General features: G+C 44.0%; 2 protein-coding genes across 3 annotated transcripts in view; one reads left to right on the top strand and one right to left on the bottom strand.

Annotated features, from left to right (window-relative positions):
* CNTD1 (cyclin N-terminal domain containing 1) overlaps positions 1-13,997 on the bottom strand; it is a 34,215-nt gene extending 20,218 nt beyond the window's left edge. For both annotated transcript variants that reach the window (XM_077252012.1, XM_077252013.1), the window contains exons 1-3: positions 13,808-13,997; positions 9,200-9,381; positions 5,736-5,811 (exon numbers count right to left, since the gene is read on the bottom strand). In XM_077252012.1, coding sequence (XP_077108127.1) covers positions 5,736-5,811; positions 9,200-9,381; positions 13,808-13,830 — 281 coding nt within the window. In that variant the 5' untranslated portion in view covers positions 13,831-13,997. The remainder of the gene's footprint in view (positions 1-5,735; positions 5,812-9,199; positions 9,382-13,807) is intronic.
* COA3 (cytochrome c oxidase assembly factor 3) lies at positions 13,993-19,838 on the top strand. The gene is made up of 2 exons (XM_077252014.1): positions 13,993-14,253; positions 19,424-19,838. The coding sequence occupies exons 1-2, from the start codon at positions 14,046-14,048 to the stop codon at positions 19,525-19,527; spliced, it is 312 nt and encodes a 103-aa protein (XP_077108129.1). The 5' UTR covers positions 13,993-14,045; the 3' UTR covers positions 19,528-19,838.
* The last annotated feature ends 1,701 nt before the right edge of the window (positions 19,839-21,539 follow it).

Genomic DNA, 21,539 nt, shown 5'->3' with positions numbered 1-21,539 from the left:
TACAATTTTCATAGTCTCTCAAAACAGTTGATTTGTGGCGGATTCAAAGTGTTCCAAAGCCTCTAATTGCACTGGAAAGATCACTTTTCTTCAAGAACTAACCTTCTCCACTGATGCGCAGTCTCACACTATCAGTACAGTTTCTTTAATATTTTATGGCTTTTTTTCTCTATGCCTAAGTAGTGAATTGCACTATCCAGGTTCACTACAAAATGGCTGCTGCATTCTCTGTCTCTGCTTTTCTACAGGCTCTGATAGCGTTTCCTGATTGTATATGTTATACCATGTGATGTGGTGATAGCTGCAAAGCATTTTATGAGTGCCCACCAGGTCGTCGTGCCTAAGGTTGTAGGAGCCTTCTCTTTCTGATGCAAACTTTGGCATTGTGTAAAATGGTGGCAGCCATTTAGGTGATTCACTGTAAAGGTACCTTCACACTCAGCAACTTTACAACGAGAACGATAACGATCCGTGACGTTGCAGCGTCCTGGTTAGCGATCTCGTTGTGTTTGACACGCAGCACGGATCTGGATCCCGCTGTGATATCGCTGGTCGGAGCTAGAAGTCCAGAACTTTATTTGGTCGTCAGATCGGCGTGTATCGTCGTGTTTGACAGCAAAAGCAACGATGCCAGCAATGTTTTACATGGAGCTAACGACCTGTGAGAACGATAAGTGAGTCACCGTTACGTCACAGGATCGCTCCTGCATCGTTCTGGAGCTGCTGTGTTTGACGTCTCTACAGCGACCTAAACAGCGACGCTGCAGCGATCGGCTCGTTGTCTATATCGCTGCAGCGTCGCTGAGTGTGACGGTACCTTAAGAGATTCTCAAATTGTTCAAAATCACCAAATTCAGTGATATTAGACAGGTAGATAGATGTCTAATCAGTGTCTATCCGATAAAGTGAATTTAATCATCTTGTGACAATGGCACTTGTTAGCAGATTGGATATATTAGCCAGCAAGTGAACAGTCAGTCCATGATGTATAAGAAGCAAGAAAACTGGGCAAGTGTAAAAATCTAACTGAATTTGACAAGTTCAGTGGGGGAAAAAGGTGATCCAATGACAGGATTATGGGCGCACAAGGCCTATTGATTGGTTGGGGGAGCTCAGTTGGCCCATTTAGTCCAAGCCCACCGAAGAGCTCATGCGGAAAAGTGCTGGAAAAGTGAAAAAGGTCTGATCCACTACTGGATAACCCCTGCTTAATCAATTGAGAACCCCAGTTGAAATAAAAACATTCATTATATACTCACCACCTGCAGCATTGTGGTTCCAGCACTGTCAATGCCGCTGTTCCCAGTGACGTGACTTGGTGTATCACATGCCTGCTGCCGGCAATGAGAGGTCGCCATTTGTCTGCAGCTCATAAATATTCCTTCAAGGAGGACGTCCACTCTGATATACAGTAATAAAGGCTGCAGCTAAACAGTGGACAATCATTGGCTACAGAGGGCACGTGACACAAGTCACATCACTCCTTGGAAACAGCGGCACTGACCATTGCTTTTATTTTCATTGAGCAGTTCCTTTAATTCTAGCTGGGATAGAATCACATCACAGTTTTCTGCACCTAGGACAAGTTCATCCCTGCTCAGTGCTAAAAGTGGCAAAAATGAGCACATATGCATCAGAACTGGACCACAGAGCTGAGACTGATAATACATTTTTCATTTATATACAGTATCGCCAACATATTCCTTGGAACATTCCCCAGTAACACATAATTCAACAGTTAGACGGGGAGAAAGGGCCCTGCTCGCAAGTATAACGAAATGGGGGGTCACAATAGGTAAAAAGTGCTCGTCATGTATAGTCCAGCCATTACAGAATGCTACTTTGTTTGTTGCTTATCATTACAGGACAACACGGCTCATGCAGGGTAGTTTAACCCCGACCCCAGCACTGATTAGCAGCTCTCTGTCACTGTACAATGTACATAAAAAGCTGTGGTGCGGTCGGCGTTATACAGAGCTCAATAAATGAGAAAACTGCGGCTCCCAGTATACTAAGTGATACTTCGCTGGAATCAGAGTATCTTGCTCTACCTCATGGTGCTGTCCGATTACATAGCTAAAACCTGCTGACAAACTCCCTTTAAAGTGAACCTGTCAGCGGGATTGTGTACAGTAACCTACAGACAGTGTCAGGTCAGCGCCGTTATACTGAATAAAATGATACCTAGGGTGATGAAATCCGTCTTGTGGTTGCTGTGTAATCTTTATTTTCAGTTTTGAGTTAATGATCTGCCCGTGCTCCAGGGCATTCTGTGGGGGTCTTCATGTGGTGTTCTGATTAGGTATTCACCAGTATGGCTTCTGACAGGTCACTGACCCCTCACTGACCTGCCCCCTAGTTTACAGAATGAATACCTGTACATACTGAAGAAAAAAAAACCCTTCTGCAGGCAGATGACGGCTGTGGCACCTGCTCTGCAGAATAATTGCACATGTAATGTCCCAATAATAAATGTGGTTGATGTTGTTCAGATAGAAAAAAAAATCATATATATGATTGAATGTATATAGCTGTGATCCAATAGCTGCTACTGCGCATGAGCCGGCAGGGCCATCTTACTGGAGAAAAAAAATGTCCTCCTCAAAGATGGCGTCGCCCGTGCCTGCCATTTTAAAATAGATTTTTTTTTCTATCTGAACAACATCAACCACATTTATTATTGGGACATTAAACATGTGATTATTCTGCAGAACAGGTGCCACAGCCGTCACCCGCCTGCAGAAGGTTTTTTTTTTCTTCAGTATGCACAAGTATTCATTCTGTAAACTAGGGGGCAGGTCAGTGAGGGATCATCTACCTATCAGAAGCCATACTGGTGAATACCTAATCAGAGCACCACATGAAGACCCCCCACAGGCCGCCCCACAGCACGAGCATATCATTAACTCAAAACTGAAAATAAAGATTACACAACAACCACAAGACTGATTTCATCAACCAAGGTATCATTGTAATCATTCAAGAAAGAAAGGAGGGGGGAGAGGGAAGGGTTGGAGCTTGACACGCCGAGACATGCATCTGTAAGCCGTTGCAAATAAATGTAGCTGGTGGGTGCCGTACCTGCTGGTGATTTCAGCTGAAGTAGAAAGAAAGGAAGGGAATATCCAGCACATCCATCCAGTGTAAGTAAAATATCCAAAATGTATTAGAACATTTTAAAAGGGATTAAAAGAAGAGAGAGAGAAGCCCTCTCTGCCTGCCATTGTAATCAGTATAACGGCGCTGACATGACACTGTCTGTGCACAATCCTGCCAACAGGGGAACTTTAAAGGGACACTGTCACCCCCTCCAGCCGTTATAAACTAAAAGAGCCACCTTGTGTAGCAGTAATGCTGCATTCTGACAAGGTGGCTCTTTTAGTTTGTGGTGCTGTTATAGCCAAAATAAAGCGTTTTATAATTTCACCAAAATACCTGTCTTTAGCCAGGGAGGCAGGTCTTAACCCCTCTGCTGCAAGCGCCACACTGCCGTCACTCAAATCTTCTTCGGCGCCGGGCGCCGCCCCCTCCGCTCTGTTTTCCACTCAAATCCGGCATCTGCGCTGTTTAGTACTGGCTGGGGCAGGCGCAGTGAGCTCTGGCCCTCTGACCTCACATGCAGTCTTGCAGACTGCGCCTGTGCAGCCGCCCTGCTTGTGAATCCCGGACCCGCAGTGTGTTATGCATTATGCAGAGTGCGGGGCTGGGATTCACAAGCTGGGTGGCCGCACAGGTGCAGTCTGCAAGACTGCATGTGAGGTCAGACGGCCAGAGCTCACTGCGCCTGCCCCAGCCAGTACTAAACAGCGCAGGTGCCGGATTTGAGTGGAAAACAGCGCGGAGGGGGTGGCGCCCGGCGACAAAGAAGATTTGAGTGACGGCAGTGTGGCGGTTGCAGCAGAGGGGTTAAGACCTGCCTCCAGGGCTAAAGACAGGTATTTTGGCGAAATTATAAAACGCTTTATTTTGGCTATAACAGCACCACAAACTAAAAGAGCCACCTTGTTAGAATGCAGCATTACTGCTGCACAAGGTGTGTGTGTGTGTGCGTGTGTGTGTGTGTGTGTGTGTGTGTGATGGGGGTGGGGGTGGGGTGTGATCATCATGACATGTTTTAGTTTATAACGGCTGGAGGGGGTGACAGTGTCCCTTTAAGGGAATATGCACATGTTGCGGATTTGGCTGCGGATCCGCACCGGATTTGACGCTGCAGATTCGCAGCAGTTTTCCATGCATTGTACAGTACCATGGAAAACGAAGAACAACCGAAACAAAAAGTCCAAAATAAAGTGTGGGATAACAATATTTATTTATGACATAACATGGACAGTGGAACAGTGGGAAAAAATACCACAAAACAGCACATCAACAGGGACATATAAAAAATGAGAATAAATGCAAAGCCGTATAATAATAAGTTAATACGTATTGCTGGGCTGCTTTAATAAACCACATAGCGGTGTAAATCAGTAACTAGAATACTGTATGAAAAAGTGCATGTGCAAAAAATATATATGGACAATGGGCTGGAATAGACCACATAAAGGGTGTACAAACAAAAATCTATAGAGGGGCCAAATAGATATAAGGCTCCTAGTGGCTAGTGCCAAAGCAAATAAAGGTGCAAGTATTATAGAACAAATACAGGTGCAAGTATTGAAAAACAATAACCAGCCATAAGTATTACCTGCTATGTGGTAAGTATGTCCCCGGGATGTGCCGTGCCCCGACGCGCGTTTCGGCGTCTGCCTTCGTCAGGGGGTCACCCCCTGACGAAGGCAGACGCCGAAACGCGCGTCGGGGCACGGCACATCCCGGGGACATACTTACCACATAGCAGGTAATACTTATGGCTGGTTATTGTTTTTCAATACTTGCACCTGTATTTGTTCTATAATACTTGCACCTTTATTTGCTTTGGCACTAGCCACTAGGAGCCTTATATCTATTTGGCCCCTCTATAGATTTTTGTTTGTACACCCTTTATGTGGTCTATTCCAGCCCATTGTCCATATATATTTTTTGCACATGCACTTTTTCATACAGTATTCTAGTTACTGATTTACACCGCTATGTGGTTTATTAAAGCAGCCCAGCAATACGTATTAACTTATTATTATACGGCTTTGCATTTATTCTCATTTTTTATATGTCCCTGTTGATGTGCTGTTTTGTGGTATTTTTTCCCACTGTTCCACTGTCCATGTTATGTCATAAATAAATATTGTTATCCCACACTTTATTTTGGACTTTTTGTTTCGGTTGTTCTTCGTTTTCCATAATTATTCCGGATCTGTCCATTATTTTCCATTGGTGCACATTGGTGGATATATATATATGTTTCCTCCTTTTCATTTTGTGCATTGTGCCTTGAGGTTGTTTATTTAATTGTACAGTACCATGTAAACTAATGGAAAACCAAATCTGCAGTGCACATGCTGCGGAAAATTCAGCGCGGAAACGCTGCGGTTTATTGTCAGCAGCATGTAAATCCTTTGTGCTGATTCCGCAGCGTTTTACACCTATTACTTTATAGGAATCCGCAGGTGTAAAAACGCAGGCGAATTCCACACAAAATCCGAAGGTAAAATGCAGGTCAAAAGCAGGGCGTTTCACCTGCGGATTTATCAGAATCCGCGCTGAAAAATCCGCAATGGAATCTGCAACGTGTGCACATATCCTAAGAATGGTACAAAGACTTCATGCTGTAATTAAAAATAATGACTAATAAATACCTGTCTAATAATTCCACTGCCTGGTACTTAGTAGAATTGTCCTGACCCCAGTGCTTTGACAGAAGGAAGACCAATTCTGTAATAAAGCATATGGGTAGATTGATATGGGTAGATAATGTCTGAATAAAAAGACAGCTCCTTTTCAGCATTAATCCAATAATAAGGTATTGAGGTAATTGATAAGGGTTTTCCAAATCTAAAAAAATCTGTCATGATGATCACACCCCACCCCCATCACACACACACACACACACACGCACACGCACACGCACACGCACACACACACACCCCTTAAATTGTGGCACTGGTCTCTGAAGGATGAGCCAATTTATACCTTTATAAAATCCACCACTCCATAGCTGAAAAAATCCACATTTTAATCCATATGCAGGTGAGGCTGAGCGTCTGCTTCCCTGGCTCTAATTCATATCTAGAGACGCATTCTTCAACTTGTCACATCCAAAAATGGCTGTCAGCACTCACTCTGTGTGATGCGCGTCTATATTTACCAAGGAACCCACTTGGAGATATCACAGCAAAGACGTCCAGACCGCGTCCAATCCAGGGTGTTGAATTAAAAACATGAAGTTTATTCCGCCATAAAAACCACAATGTTTTTGACCCAAAATAGGTACATGAAAAGGACCCACTTAGGGTAGAAATGTTGGGCTTTTTATGGAGGAATAAACTTCATATTTTTAATTCAACACCCTGGATTGGATGCTGTCTACACTTCTTTGACCTTTGTTTGATGTTCTTTAACTTGAGCGACATATCACCGGCTGTGTAGTCAAGCAGTAGAACATGGCTCTCATAAGGAATAGATACAGTTAGGTCCATAAATATTTGGACAGAGACAACATTTTTCTAATTTTGGTTATAGACATTACCACAATGAATTTTAAACAAAACAATTCAGATGCAGTTGAAGTTCAGACTTTCAGCTTTCATTTGAGGGTATCCACATTAAAATTGGATGAAGGGTTTAGGAGTTTCAGCTCCTTAACATGTGCCACCCTGTTTTTAAAGGGACCAAAAGTAATTGGACAATTGACTCCAAGGCTATTTCATGGACAGGTGTGGGCAATCCCTTCGTTATGTAATTCTCAATTAAGCAGATAAAAGGCCTGGAGTTGATTTGAGGTGTGGTGCTTGCATTTGGAAGGTTTTGCTTTGAAGTAAACATGCGGTCAAAGGAGCTCTCCATGCAGGTGAAACAAGCCATTCTTAAGCTGCGAAAACAGAAAAAACCCATCCGAGAAATTGCTACAATATTAGGAGTGGCAAAATCTACAGTTTGGTACATCCTGAGAAAGAAAGAAAGCACTGGTGAACTCATCAATGCAAAAAGACCTGGGTGCCCACGGAAGACAACAGTGGTGGGTGATCGCAGAATAATCTCCATGGTGAAGAGAAACCCCTTCACAACTGCCAACCAAGTGACCAACACTCTCCAGGAGGTCGGCGTATCAATATCCAAATCTACCATAGAGAGAAGACTGCATGAAAGTAAATACAGAGGGTTCACTGCACGGTGCAAGCCACTCATAAGCATCAAGAATAAAAAGGCTAGACTGGACTTTGCTAAAAAACATCTATAAAAGCCAGCACAGTTCTGGAAGAACATTCTTTGGACTGATGAAACCAAGATCAACTTCTACCAGAATGATGGAAAGAAAAAAGTATGGCGAAGGCTTGGTACAGCTCATGATCCAAAGCATACCACATCATCTGTAAAACACGGCGGAGGCAGTGTGATGGCTTGGGCATGCATGGCTGCCAGTGGCACTGGGTCACTAGTGTTTATTGATGATGTGACACAGGACAGAAACAGCTGAATGAATTCTGAGGTATTCAGAGCCATACTGTGTGCTCAGATCCAGCCAAATGCAGCCAAACTGATTGGTCGTCGTTTCACACTACAGATGGACAATGACCCAAAACATGAAGCCAAAGCAACCCAGGAGTTTATTAAAGCAAAGAAGTGGAATATTCTAGAATGGCCAAGTCAGTCACCTGATCTCAACCCAATTGAGCATGCATTTCACTTGTTAAAGACTAAACTTCAGACAGAAAGGCCCACAAACAAACAGCAACTGAAAACCACCGCAGTGAAGGCCTGGCAGAGCATCAAAAAGGAGGAAACACAGCGTCTGGTGATGTCCATGAGTTCAAGACTTCAGGCAGTCATTGCCAACAAAGGGTTTTCAACCAAGTACTAAAAATGAACATTTTATTTAAAATTATTGAATCTGTCCAATTACTTTTGGTCCCTTTAAAAACAGGGTGGCACATGTTAAGGAGCTGAAACTCCTAAACCCTTCATGATGAGATCACCAGTGCTTTCTTTCTTTCTCAGGATGTACCAAAGTGTAGATTTTGCCACTCCCAATATTGTAGCAATTTATCGAATGGGTTTTTTCTGTTTTCGCAGCTTAAGGATGGCTTGTTTCACCTGCATGGAGAGCTCCTTTGACCGCATGTTTACTTCAAAGCAAAACCTTCCAAATGCAAGCACCACACCTCAAATCAACTCCAGGCCTTTTATCTGCTCAATTGAGAATGACATAACGAAGGGATTGCCCACACCTGTCCATGAAATAGCCTTGGAGTCAATTGTCCAATTACTTTTGGTCCCTTTAAAAACAGGGTGGCACAATATTAAGGAGCTGAAACTCCTAAACCCTTCATCCAATTTTAATGTGGATACCCTCAAATGAAAGCTGAAAGTCTGAACGTCAACTGCATCTGAATAGTTTTGATTAAAATTCATTGTGGTAATGTCTATAACCAAAATTTAAAAAATGTTGTCTCTGTCCAAATATATATGGACCTAACTGTAGTAGATTTCACCACTGTACAGTGCACCACAGCCACCTTAAACATACTGTCATCACTTGCATGGGCTACTAATAGTGATGAGCGAGCGTGCTGCGATGAGGCGTTATCCGAGCATGTCCGTGTGCTAATAGAGTTGTTCGGGGTGCTCGAATACTATGTTCTAGTCGCTGCAACACATGCAGGAAAAAAGAAAACATCCAGAGCACTTCAGCCTCACCTGCATATGGAACAAACATGGATTTCTTGCCTAGAGAGTGGAAGGTATAGATTGGCTTATTTCTTAAAAGTGTTATACGATAATATAAGTCCTCTGACCTAAATCTATCCAGATCGCTGGAGCGCACAATCCGGATAGCTTTATTGTCCCTGCACTCCTCCGATGCTGCTGCTGTATCAGAGAGGTCACAATTTGAACCACTGGTGCAACCACACTGAGCTGTCAGTCTTCAGGGGTGCACTGCCTGAAGCAAACAGGGGGCCTGGAGACTGGGGAACGGAGCATACTCCCAAATAGTACTCATGTGAATAGCCCTTTAATAAATGTGGCCTCTACCAACCCCTGTGCCCATAGACACTACATATGTGTCAGTACATAACCCATCCTCACCTAACCAAGCTCTTACCAATTACTTTGGGCTGCTTGAATGAGCCTGCGTGCTCCGATAAGCGGTCCAGAGAAAGCTCATTATCATTGGCCAAGCCAATAAGAATATCTTCTATCACATCAGAAGGGGCTATTCCAAATACTGTGCCGGGTAACCATGACCCTCGATTTGATTTGAGTGGAATTTGGTTCATCCTTACACTGTAACAAATAAAGCAAACATTTTGCTGAACCATGATCGTATAAGGGCCATGCTGTCAGAATGCATGACCCGAACATACTGCAATAACATTTAGACATATCATATAGTACAAACTGAGAGTACAGTAAATGGGTTTTTCAAAAGTTTTTTTCAAAAGAGAAGGGATTGTTATATAAAAAAAATAATAATGAAACAAAAGTTTTATTTAAAGGGCTTGAACCCTTTAAGAAAATCTTCATGCCTGGCTGCAGTAAAATAAAAAAAAATCCTCTCTTAGGCCGGGATCACACATACGCGAGATACGGCCGAGTCTCGCAGGTGAAAACCCAGCTCTGGCGCCGGCACTCCGGAACGGAGCATGCAGCTCCATGTATTGCTGTGCGGCTGCACGCTCCGCTCCGGAGTGCTGGCGCCAGAGCTGGGATTTCACCTGCGAGACTCGGCCGTATCTCGCGTATGTGTGATCCCGGCCTTACCGTCCCCAGGTCCAGTACTGAATCTCCAGGGCTGCTTTCAGTGTCTGGTAGTGAATGATGTAGAAGCCAATCATCTGCTGAGATTTCCGACTGGCTGTTACACTGTCGACATGACATCATAGCTGCAGCCAAAACTCAGTGCTGGGTATGGTAAGGAGAGGTTTATTTCTTTTCAGAACAAATGAAGATTTTCTGACAGGAAACAGCCCTTAAGGGCTCATTCACACTTGCAAATAAATCTGACAAATGTAACCGATAAAAAATGGGATTGCATTTGGACCAATGTTATTCTAGGATTGTGTGCTCATCTACTTTTTTTCAGCTCAGATATTTTGCGTATTGCATGCAAAATTCGGATCACACACACCAATATAAGTCTATGGGTGTGTGGGAAACATGACACTGCACTCGGATATCACCCAGACGCTGGCAACAGAGGAGACGGAGAAATTACTTTCTCTGTCTCCTCCGCGCTGTGCTGTGATTCTCCGATGTGAGAGGACTGGAGCACAGAGCACTGACACTTGGATCATGCTCGCAGCAGAGCTGGAGCTGAGGGTCATTAGCATCTCGCATCGGATGCCGTGTGCTGGTGTGACTCTGAGCTAACACTTCGAATCTCTGCCACCACACTGCTACTGCTGCTTCAGTGGTCTCTGCCAGGACTGTAAGTGATGATGCCCTTTCCAATAAGTCATCCGACCACTAATTGGCTTAGGGTCAGCTGACTGATGGAAGGGATTTGATCACTTTTCGGCTGATAACGTTCCATCCATCAGCCATAGTGTACAACTTCCAATGGTCGGCAGAAATGGTTTTCTCACTAGAGATGAGGGCCGGAGATGGTGGGGCACCGCTCTCCTCATGAACACAGTAGATTCACTCCAAAATTCAATATAAACTTATCACTCTCATCCACAAAGCACTCCATGGCTCAGCACCACCCTACATCTCCTCCCTGGTCTCAGCCTACCACCCTAAGGCCGGCGTCACACTCGGCGTAAGACAATACGGTCCGTATTTTACGGCCGTAATACGGCCGAAATACGGTGAAATGTTCCCAAAATAGTGATCCGTAGTTAGGGTGTGTCAGCGTATTTTGCGCATGGCATCCTCCGTATGTAATCCGTATGGCATCCGTACTGCGAGATTTTCGCGCAGGCTTGCAAAACCGACATCTAATGGATTTATGTGCTCAAATGTTCGGGAAAACATATATACAGTATATATATATATATATGTCATTGACCTACATTTCCTTCAGTCGCGGTGATGCGCCCCCTGGTGGATGTCCTCATATGACCTGTAGCGTGGGAAAAAGTTCCCAGGCTGCAGTTCATGAGAACATCCAGCAGGGGCGCATCACCGCAACTGAATGTAAGTATAGATCACTGCTTTCCTTTCAGCACCCGGGGATTACAGGCAGAGCGAGTGGATTATCGCAGCTCTGCCTGTAATATTAGTTAACCCCTTCAGATGGATTACTTCGTGGGACCTGATCTGACAGCAGAAGGTATGTATCTTGTGCGTTTATTATTTTTCCAAGCGAGGGTGTTCCTGATGGACTGAGAGTACAATAAATTATTACAACAACCGCTGTGTTTTTTTCATTAAAATACTTTTAAATCATGTGTGTGTGTGTTTTTTAACCCTTTCCTACAATTGGATTAATAATGGATAGGTGTCATAATTGACGCCTCTCCATTATTAATCTGGCTTAATGTCACCTTCCAATAGCAAGGTGGCATTAACCCTTCATTACCCCATATCCCACCGCTACAGGGAGTGGGAAGAGAGTGGCCAAGTGCCAGAATAGGCGCATCTTCCAGATGTGCCTTTTCTGGGGTGGCTGGGGGCAGATGTTTTTAGCCACGGGGGGGGCCAATAACCATGGACCCTCTCCTGGCTATTAATATCTGCCCTCAGTCACTGGCTTTACCATTCTGGCGGAGAAAATTGCGCGGGAGCCCACGCCAATTTTTTCCGCCATTTAACCCTTTATTTCAGCAGCTACAGCGCTGAAATTTTGCACATACACACTACTAACATTAGTAATGTGGAATATGCAAAAAAAAAGGGGATATGAGATGGTTTACTGTATGTAAACCATGTCTCATATCCTGTCGGGTTTGTGCAGGAGAAATTAAAAGCCGGCAATTGAATTACCGACTTTTCACTAACACCGGTGCGTATTTCTCGCAAGTCACACTGCTGGTCAGTGTGGAATCCGTATTTTTCACGCCCCCATAGACTTTCATTGGCGATTTTTTTGCGCAGTACGCTGACAAACGCAGCATGCTGCGATTTTGTACGGCCGTAGAAAGCCGTATAATACTGAACCGTAATATACGGCTAATAGGAGCAGCCCCATTGAGAATAATTGTGCCGTATGTTATGCGAGTTTTACGGACGTAGTTTCTGCGCTCTTACGTCCGTAAAACTCGCCAGTGTGACGCCGGCCTAACTGTGCTCTCCTTTCTGCTAATGACCTGAGGTTAGAATCCTCAATAATCCCATCTCCAAGACTTTACACGTGCTGCGCCAATTCTTTGGAATGCACTACCTAGGTTAATACGATTAATCCCCACAGTTTTAAGCGTGCCCTAAAAACGCATTTGTTCAGACTGGCTTACCGCCTCAATGCATTAATCTAACTATCCCTGTGTGGCCCATTCAAAATTTTCTTCAAAACCAGGTTCCTCACATCGTGTTCTCATACACTTTATGCAGTTAATAGCCCTCTGTGTCTGTACTGCTACATACTTAGGCTGTTAACTGGTTCATGCAGCTTTACATGAACACCCGAGCCTTACACTATGGCTGGTCCAAATAACTAAAGCAATTGTTACCATCCACCTCTCGTGTCTCCCCTTTTCCTCATAGTTTGTAAGCTTGCGAGCAGGGCCCTCACTCCTCTTTGTATCTGTATTGATCTGTGTTTATTGTTATGCTGTAATGTCTATTGTCTGTACAAATCCCCTCTAAAATGTGAAGCACTACGGAATATGTCGGCGCTATAGAAAATAAAATTATTATTATTACTCAAGCCTGCAGTAGGATGTTTCAGGGTTATTGGACAAATATCACACTTTCTAAATTTCCTGAAATATCTGTAAGCCTCCAATAAAAGGGAAGACCTCGCCAGCTCCCTGAAATGTGGGCATCGCCTACACCTCCAGAAAAGCAATGCTTCTGGAAGGTTTCTTGTGCACAATGCCAGCACACTCCACAATCACACTGCATCCAAACACAGGTTTAGGCTATGTGCACGCGTTGCGGATTTTGCTGCGCATCCGCAGCGGTTTTCCATGCGTTATACAGTACCATGGAAAACAAAATCCGCATTGCCCATGCTGCGGAAAAACCGCGCGAAAACGTGGAGTTGTTTATTGCGCAGCATGTCAATTCTTTGTGCGGATTCCGCAGCGGTTTACACCTGCTCCATAATAGGAATCTGCAAGTGTAAAACCGCAGTAGAATCCGCACAAAAAACGCAAAAAAAAGCAGTAAATCGCAGTGTGGTTTACCTGTGGATTTACCAAAATCAGTCCGGAAAAATCCACAGGACTTTCCGCAACGTGTGCACGTAGCCTTAGAAGGTGAGAAATGGGGCACATGGGGCTATGAAAGCGCTCAGGCTATGGGATTTGGGCACCAAACTCACAAAATAGCACAAGCTGACAAGTATGAACAGAAGTCAGCCGTCAGCCCCAGCTCGCACTGCAAGTGGTCGGTTACTACAGGCAGAGTGGTGGAAACGGACACAGCTACAGAGCAGCCAATCAGATCGCATTTACCAGGAAAGATGGCTTTTAAAAGCAGCGACCTGATTGGTTACTATGGGAAGCCGATTCACTGCAGTGTCTGCTCGCAAACTAGAACTGTGCCCTGATATTTACACACACACACGACGCTATTCCAATTACTAGTCCTGTTTCTTGTATCCCACCTCATAATGGTAATGATGTACATGAGCTGTAACCTACGAGGCCGCCATATTTGTTGTGGGCAAAATGCCAGTCTGTGCTTTAACTGCGAGGTTCTTTATAACTTTCACCACGAGACGGCATTTTTTTGCATGGCGTTATAAGGAAATCACTTTATGAGCGTTTTTTTCCTCCCATTTTTTGAGACTTGCTCTGGCGGTTACTGATGACGTCATCTTCGAGCGCTGCCGACAGACAAACATGGCGGAGAAGGGAAGCACGCAGGGGTCAGGCGCCAGGGACGCGAAGCAGCAGCAGCAGCAGCAGCAGCAGCAGCAGCAGGCGCTCACCCCGGAGCAGATGGCGCTTCTACGAAGGAGGGAAATGGCGCAGTGGGCGAATTCTGGGAAGCTGAGGACGAGAAATATAATAACCGGGCTGGCCATAGGCGGCGTAGTGCTGGGCATCTGTATCCTTCCGTGTCCTGCTGACCTCCCCGCCACCCGGGCGGACACACAGGACTCGGTGTGGGCCGGCAGGAGGCTGTGCTTCTTTGTGTGTGACCTCTTGTCTGTATACAGGGATGGTGCCAGTATGGCGGGCACACAAGGTGCACTGCGCTTAGCTCCGGCTTCATTGTATGTGCTGTTCTGTTTCTTACTTTGCATTTTATTCCTTTATTTGCACTTTTTTTTTTAAGGGAACATGTCACCAGGAAAACGCTGGCCCCGTGTTACAGAGCAGGGGGAGGGGAGCGGAGCAGCGAGATATACAGAGCCTGTTCTCACAAATCTATATAACCTGTGTTAATCCCATAATCCTCTGCTCTTTCTGGGATTTTGGGTCCAGTAGGCGGTCCCATCAGTGACTGACAGCGGACTGGGCGCACACTTGGGGCACACTCACACGAGAGTGTAAATCGGAGGAGTGCACTTCAATGAAAGGATTGCATTCCGACCAATGTTATTCAGTGAGGCAGAGCAGGTTGGCTTATTTTGTGACCCTAGCCTTATACAGAGCAAGCTGTCAATCACTGGTAGAACCACCCACTGGACCAAAAATCCCAGAAAAAGTAAATTATTTAACGGATTAAATCCCAGGTTATGCTGAATCTTTTTCATAAAGCTGTACACCATGACGTGTGCCTCTGATCTGCGATAAAATCATTACCACCGGCCAGACAGCCTTGTTTCCCATGCTTTCAAATGACAGCATGAGCCTACAGCTTTGATCAATGCTAAAAAGTTTACCTCCATTCACTGGCGTCGGCTGATGGGACTACTACTCCATCAGCCTACGTCCGCGGCAGCTAATAACAGCGGGAGCAAGCGGCGTCTGTGATCTAACTTAACTTATAATAAAAACCGGTGTGGGTTCTCCTGTAATTTTGATAACCAGCCATGCAAAACTAACAGCTGCGGGCTGTAACCCTCAGTTGTCAGCTTTATCATGGCTGGTTATCAAGAATATATTGATCCCCACTCCTTTTAAAATAAGTTAAAAAAAAAAAAAAAACAATGGTGTAGGGTCCCACATTATTTTTGACAACCAGCCAAGGTAAATCAGACAGCTGGGGGCTGGTATTCCCAAGTGCCCCAGAAAACACGCATCTATTAGATGCGCCAATTCTGGCCCTTTGCCAGCCTCTTCCCATTTGCCCTGTAGCAGTGGCAAGTGGGGTTCATATTTGTGAGATTGATATTACCTTTTGTATTGTCCGGTGGCATCAAGCCCAAGGCTTAGTAATAGAGAGACGTTTATAAGACGCTTCACCATTACTAATCCCAGAGTTATATTGAAAATAAAGAGCAAGTAAAGTCCTTTTATTTGAAACAAAAAAGCATACTTTTGTATTTAAAAACTAGATGGTGGCCCGATTCTAACGTATTGGGTATTCTAGAATATGTAGGTAGTATATAGCACAGGCTACGTACTATATTGCACAGTGACGTAGTATATAACACAACCGACGTAGTATATAACATAGCTACGTAGTATATAACAGAGCTACGTAGTATGTAACAGCGTACGTAGTATATAGCAGAGTTACGTAGCATATAACACAGCCACGTAGTGTATTGCACAGGTATGTAGTATATTGGTCAGCCACGTAGTTTATAGCATAGCCCTTAGTATATAACATAGCCACGTAGTATATTGCACAGGCACATAGTATATAACACAGCTACGTAGTGTATTGCACAGCTACGTAGTGTATTGCACAGCTACGTAGTGTATTGCACAGCTACGTAGTGTATTGCACAGCTACGTAGTGTATTGCACAGCTACGTAGTGTATTGCACAGCTACGTAGTGTATTGCACAGCTACGTAGTGTATTGCACAGCTACGTAGTGTATTGCACAGCTACGTAGTGTATTGCACAGCTACGTAGTGTATTGCACAGCTACGTAGTGTATTGCACAGCTACGTAGTGTATTGCACAGCTACGTAGTGTATTGCACAGCTACGTAGTGTATTGCACAGCTACGTAGTGTATTGCACAGCTACGTAGTGTATTGCACAGCTACGTAGTGTATTGCACAGCTACGTAGTGTATTGCACAGCTACGTAGTGTATTGCACAGCTACGTAGTGTATTGCACAGCTACGTAGTGTATTGCACAGCTACGTAGTGTATTGCACAGCTACGTAGTGTATTGCACAGCTACGTAGTGTATTGCACAGCTACGTAGTGTATTGCACAGCTACGTAGTGTATTGCACAGCTACGTAGTGTATTGCACAGCTACGTAGTGTATTGCACAGCTACGTAGTGTATTGCACAGCTACGTAGTGTATTGCACAGCTACGTAGTGTATTGCACAGCTACGTAGTGTATTGCACAGCTACGTAGTGTATTGCACAGCTACGTAGTGTATTGCACAGCTACGTAGTGTATTGCACAGCTACGTAGTGTATTGCACAGCTACGTAGTGTATTGGTCAGCTACGTAGTGTATTGGTCAGCTACGTAGTGTATTGGTCAGCTACGTAGTGTATTGGTCAGCTACGTAGTGTATTGGTCAGCTACGTAGTGTATTGGTCAGCTACGTAGTGTATTGGTCAGCTACGTAGTGTATTGGTCAGCTACGTAGTGTATTGGTCAGCTACGTAGTGTATTGGTCAGCTACGTAGTGTATTGGTCAGCTACGTAGTGTATTGGTCAGCTACGTAGTGTATTGGTCAGCTACGTAGTGTATTGGTCAGCTACGTAGTGTATTGGTCAGCTACGTAGTGTATTGGTCAGCTACGTAGTGTATTGGTCAGCTACGTAGTGTATTGGTCAGCTACGTAGTGTATTGGTCAGCTACGTAGTGTATTGGTCAGCTACGTAGTGTATTGGTCAGCTACGTAGTGTATTGGTCAGCTACGTAGTGTATAACATAGCCACGTAGTATATTGCACAGTCGACATAGTATATAACAGAACCGACACAGCCACATAGTATATTGCACAGCTACATAGTATATAACACAGAGCACGTAGTATATTGGACAGTCACGTTGTATATTGCACAGTCACATAGTATATAGCACAGAGATGTAGTATATAACACAGCCCACACAGTATGTAACACAGCCCACGTAGTATATAGCAATGTGGCCACTATATGCGTGGTTAAAAAAGACTTAAAATAAAAAATAAACATATACTCACCTTCCGAAGGCCCCTTGAAGTCCTGGCGCCTTTGTACAGTGCATGCAGCAGCTTCCGGTCCCAGGGTTGGTATGAGCGCAGGACCTGTGATGATGTCACGGTCACATGACCGTGACGTCATGGCAGGTCCTCGCATAGCATCCTTGGCACCGGAACCTGCCGCTTGCACTGCTGAGGACAGCCGCGATGTTGGAAGGTGAGAATAACCTTTTTTTTTATTAGTATTATTTGTAACATTAGATCTTTTTACTCTTGATGCTGCATAGGCAGCATCAATAGTAAAAAGTTGGTCACACAGGGTTAATAGCTGCGTTAACGGAGTGCGTTACACCGCGGCATAACGCGGTCCGTTAGCGCTGCCATTAACCCTGTGTGAGGGCTGACTGGAGGGGATTATGGAGCGGGCACTGACTGCGGGGAGGAAGGCCCGTCGCTGATTGGTCGTGGCTGTTTTGCCACGACCAATCAGCGACTTGGATTTCCATGACAGACAGAGGCTGCGACCAATGAATATCCGTGACAGACAGACAGAAGGACAGACGGAAGTGACCCTTAGACAATTATATAGTAGATAACAAACAGTTATACTCACTGTATATAAGATGTTTTGATCACCTTTTATTGCAGTGTTGTTGTGGCCAAAGAAGAATGCAACTTTGGTGGTTTGATTTATTTTTATTTTTTTTCGTTATGCCATTTGCGAACAGATTAATTTATATTTAGATAGATCAGACTTCTACAAATGCAGCAATACCAATTTTTTTTTCTATTTTATTTTTAATAAGGCAAAAAGGGGGTGATTTAAACTTTTTTTTATTTTTTACTATATTTAATAGTCCCCCCTAGGGGACTTAAAGCTGCTGTACATTGACACACACACACACACACACACACCACACCACACCACACCACACCATAGTCCTGAGAGTAAAACCAGTTTGACTTTAAAACCTTGTGAAGGCCTCTTAATGATGTTGCTCTAGTGGTTATCAGACCAATTTTTGGACATCGTTACTTTCAAAACAAAAGCGGAACCCATTGCAGAAGAAGATGGATCTCCATTTCAGCCTCCGATTTTTATGTGGATACCATGTGGACAATGCCTTGCAGAGAGGCCTTCACAAGAGAACATAACACTGGTTTTTCTCCTGGGATTATGGTGTGGCGTGGCGTAATGTTCAGCGTGGTAGAACGTTCCTCAAACCACTAAAGGGAACCTCTCGGGTGAAACAATGTTATTAACCTGCAGATATGGAATTAATCTGCAGGTTAATAGTATTTTGAACCTGCACGGCACCCGCATTTAGAGCCCCACTGCCAGGAGGAAATAAACCTTATTCCTCGCTGCAGCGTTAGGGGGTTTCAATCACGAGGATGGCGCCGTCGTGTGCTCAGTCTCCGCTCTGTCTCCGCTCTGTGTATATGGGGCGCAGTTACAGCCACCTCTCTTTTATATGCAGAATGGAGACTGAGCTCACTCTGGCGCCATCCTAGGGACTGAAACCTGACCCCTGCCAGGAGGAATTAAGTTCATTTCTTCCTGGCAGCGGGGTTTTAAGTGCATGTGCCAGGCAGATTCAAAATACTATTACTGTGCAAATTAGCCCCACATGTGCAGGTTAATAAAGTTTGTTTTTTTAGTGTTTTTTCACGTGACAAGTTCCTTTTGTTAACCTCATTGATAACCGCTTAGGTGCAGAAGTGTGCATATTCCTGCATGCTGTGTTTATAGTTGATAAATTGAGATTTGTTTCCATTTTTTTTTCATCATTAAGGCTATCTTCACACTAGCGTTCGGCAGGTCTGCGGACGAAAGCCTTCTAACATAAACATGTAATTACTATTGATTCTATAATTCTACGATTTTTTAGTGTTGCAATTTCATTATTGAGAAGTGTAGATTGCTTTGCAGTAAGCACAACTATAAGTTATCGCTGTGTGTAATCTTAGACTCTTATATTAGGTTTCTTAACTGGTAGCACAGATGGATACACCTTCTTCTCTGTATCCCAAGAGAAGTTTCTAGATGAGCTTGAAGATGAAGCCAAAGTTGTACGAGCAAATTATCCCAAAACATCAGCGAATTGATTGTACTTCGAAATATGAACTGTCTTAAGCAGTGTCTAGAATTCTCCAGCCATGGAAAGAGAAGTACAAGCCCAAGTCTTGAACATAAGAGATACCGTAAATGTCAAGTGGTGGATGCTTGACCACAAGTTACCATGATCCACGGGTTGAAAACTGTGTGTTACATAATAATCATTTCATTTTATTTTGTCTGTAATATCTTACACTGCAAGTTTTTTTTTTTTTTACTCCGTGTGGATGCATTATGGGTGGTAGATCCCTATCATGTTCTGTTGATCTAAATTAAATTTCCTTGTATTCATAAAATCAAAGTTGGTTTATTTAGAAAAATTAGAAATTTTTATTAACCCCCTTCATAACATGTCACATGTACATCATCCTTCTGGTAAGCGTACATGGAGCAGGACTATTAATGTAATGCGCCGAAAACATAGCGAGTGCTGCCTGTGTTATACAGCCGGAAACTTCCGTTACCAAAAGCAATCAGATATAGCTCTAGTTGCTTTTCTTTAACCTCTTATTGATTACCTATTTGAATACATTGTTAATGGACATGGTACTGTTTTGGTGATAGTGGGTATACATTTAGCAATAATCACAAGTCTTATGGCGAGGCAAAAACTTGTTGGAACTGAAATATTCCTTTTTTTTTCTAGTAACTCTACAAAAAATAAATGAACTAAAACCTTTTAATAGTAAATATACAGCAAAGGAGAAAACTAGTAATATCTGTGTAATATTATTTAAAGGAAACATGTGATGTCAAAAAACCCTATTAACCAGCAGATATGGGGGAAATCTGCAGGTTAATAGTTTTCTTAACAGGGCTATGGAGTCAGTAAACCAAACCACCGACTCAGACTCCTCCTGACCCCACAGCACTGGTCACTACTGAGCATGTCCATAAAGTGCGGCACAGATTCATCTCCACTACGACCCCAAAGCACTGGTCACTACTGAGCATGTACATAAAGTACAGCACAGATTCACCTCCACTAAAAGCCGAGATCCTTAGATCAGGAACAGAACAGACATTTATAGGACATTTCATAACTTTTCCATATTCTTATGAAAATATTTACTGCATTGAACTACTGAACCCAATTTATATATTTTAGGAGTCGCAGTCGGCCCATTTATTCTGATTTCACCAAAATGGACACTGATTCCACAGCCCTGGTTCTAAAGCTGTGCGGCTGCCACCCTGAAAGCCTGTCTTCAAGGAGGAAATTAAAAGGACTTTGTGAGCACAGAATGACTGGTCAAATGACGCACAAGCGCTCAGTGCCCCATGGTATGGCCAAAAATTTAAATGCACCTTCTCTCCTGCTTGTTTTCTGTCCATCCATGTACACCCTTCCCTGGCCCTATAAAGCCAGAGCTGTCAAAGAGGGGAGGATGGAGACATAGGGAATATAAGAAGGTCGGAAGGTGGATTTAATTGTTTGGCCCTGCCATTATGCACCAAGTGGCGGGACTTGGTTTGATCAGTCATTGTGTGCTGACTGTATCTTTAACTTTATTTCTGCCGGCTTTAAGTCATAGATGGGTGTAGTTACATCTGCTGCTCACTATGTGCTGAGCAATGACAGAAGCTGCGCCTCTTTGACTGACAGCTGCAGACTGCCAGGTGAAATTAGGTTAATTTCCTCCCTGTTGCCAGGCTTTTAGTGTGGTGCCAGCTGCATGGCTTCAGAACGATTTTAGCCTGCAGATTGACACCACAACTGCTGGTTAATAGCGATTTTTGACATGACAGGTTTTCTTAAAGGTCGGTTTCACACTTCCGTTTTTGCCGGTAACGGAATGTCCGTGTGTGTAATGCTTGTGGCACACGTGTGACAACCGTGTGCTTTCAGGCCCACACGCACGGGTGCCTGAGAATCAGCTGTACAGTAAGTTCTGTTCCCCGGTGCCAGGTGCTGAAGACGGCTCTCATCATTGATCCCTGCTCTGCCCATCAGCCACCGCTTGCGCTCATTATTATTACTTGAATATAACTCTCATCATTC

The sequence above is a fragment of the Ranitomeya variabilis genome, chromosome 4 (assembly GCF_051348905.1).
Source record: "Ranitomeya variabilis isolate aRanVar5 chromosome 4, aRanVar5.hap1, whole genome shotgun sequence".
NCBI classification, from domain to species: Eukaryota; Metazoa; Chordata; class Amphibia; order Anura; family Dendrobatidae; genus Ranitomeya; species Ranitomeya variabilis.
Note: the sequence above shows the minus strand (reverse complement) of the source record. Positions and strands in the feature narration are given on the sequence as shown.

Bases quoted from the DNA above. Each gene is read 5' to 3' on its own strand.
- COA3 (XM_077252014.1), top strand. From the start codon at position 14,046: ATGGCGGAGAAGGGAAGCACGCAGGGGTCAGGCGCCAGGGACGCGAAG. The intron at 14,254-19,423 runs GTATCCTTCCGT...CTGGTAGCACAG, and splicing joins CGGCGTAGTGCTGGGCATCT to ATGGATACACCTTCTTCTCT.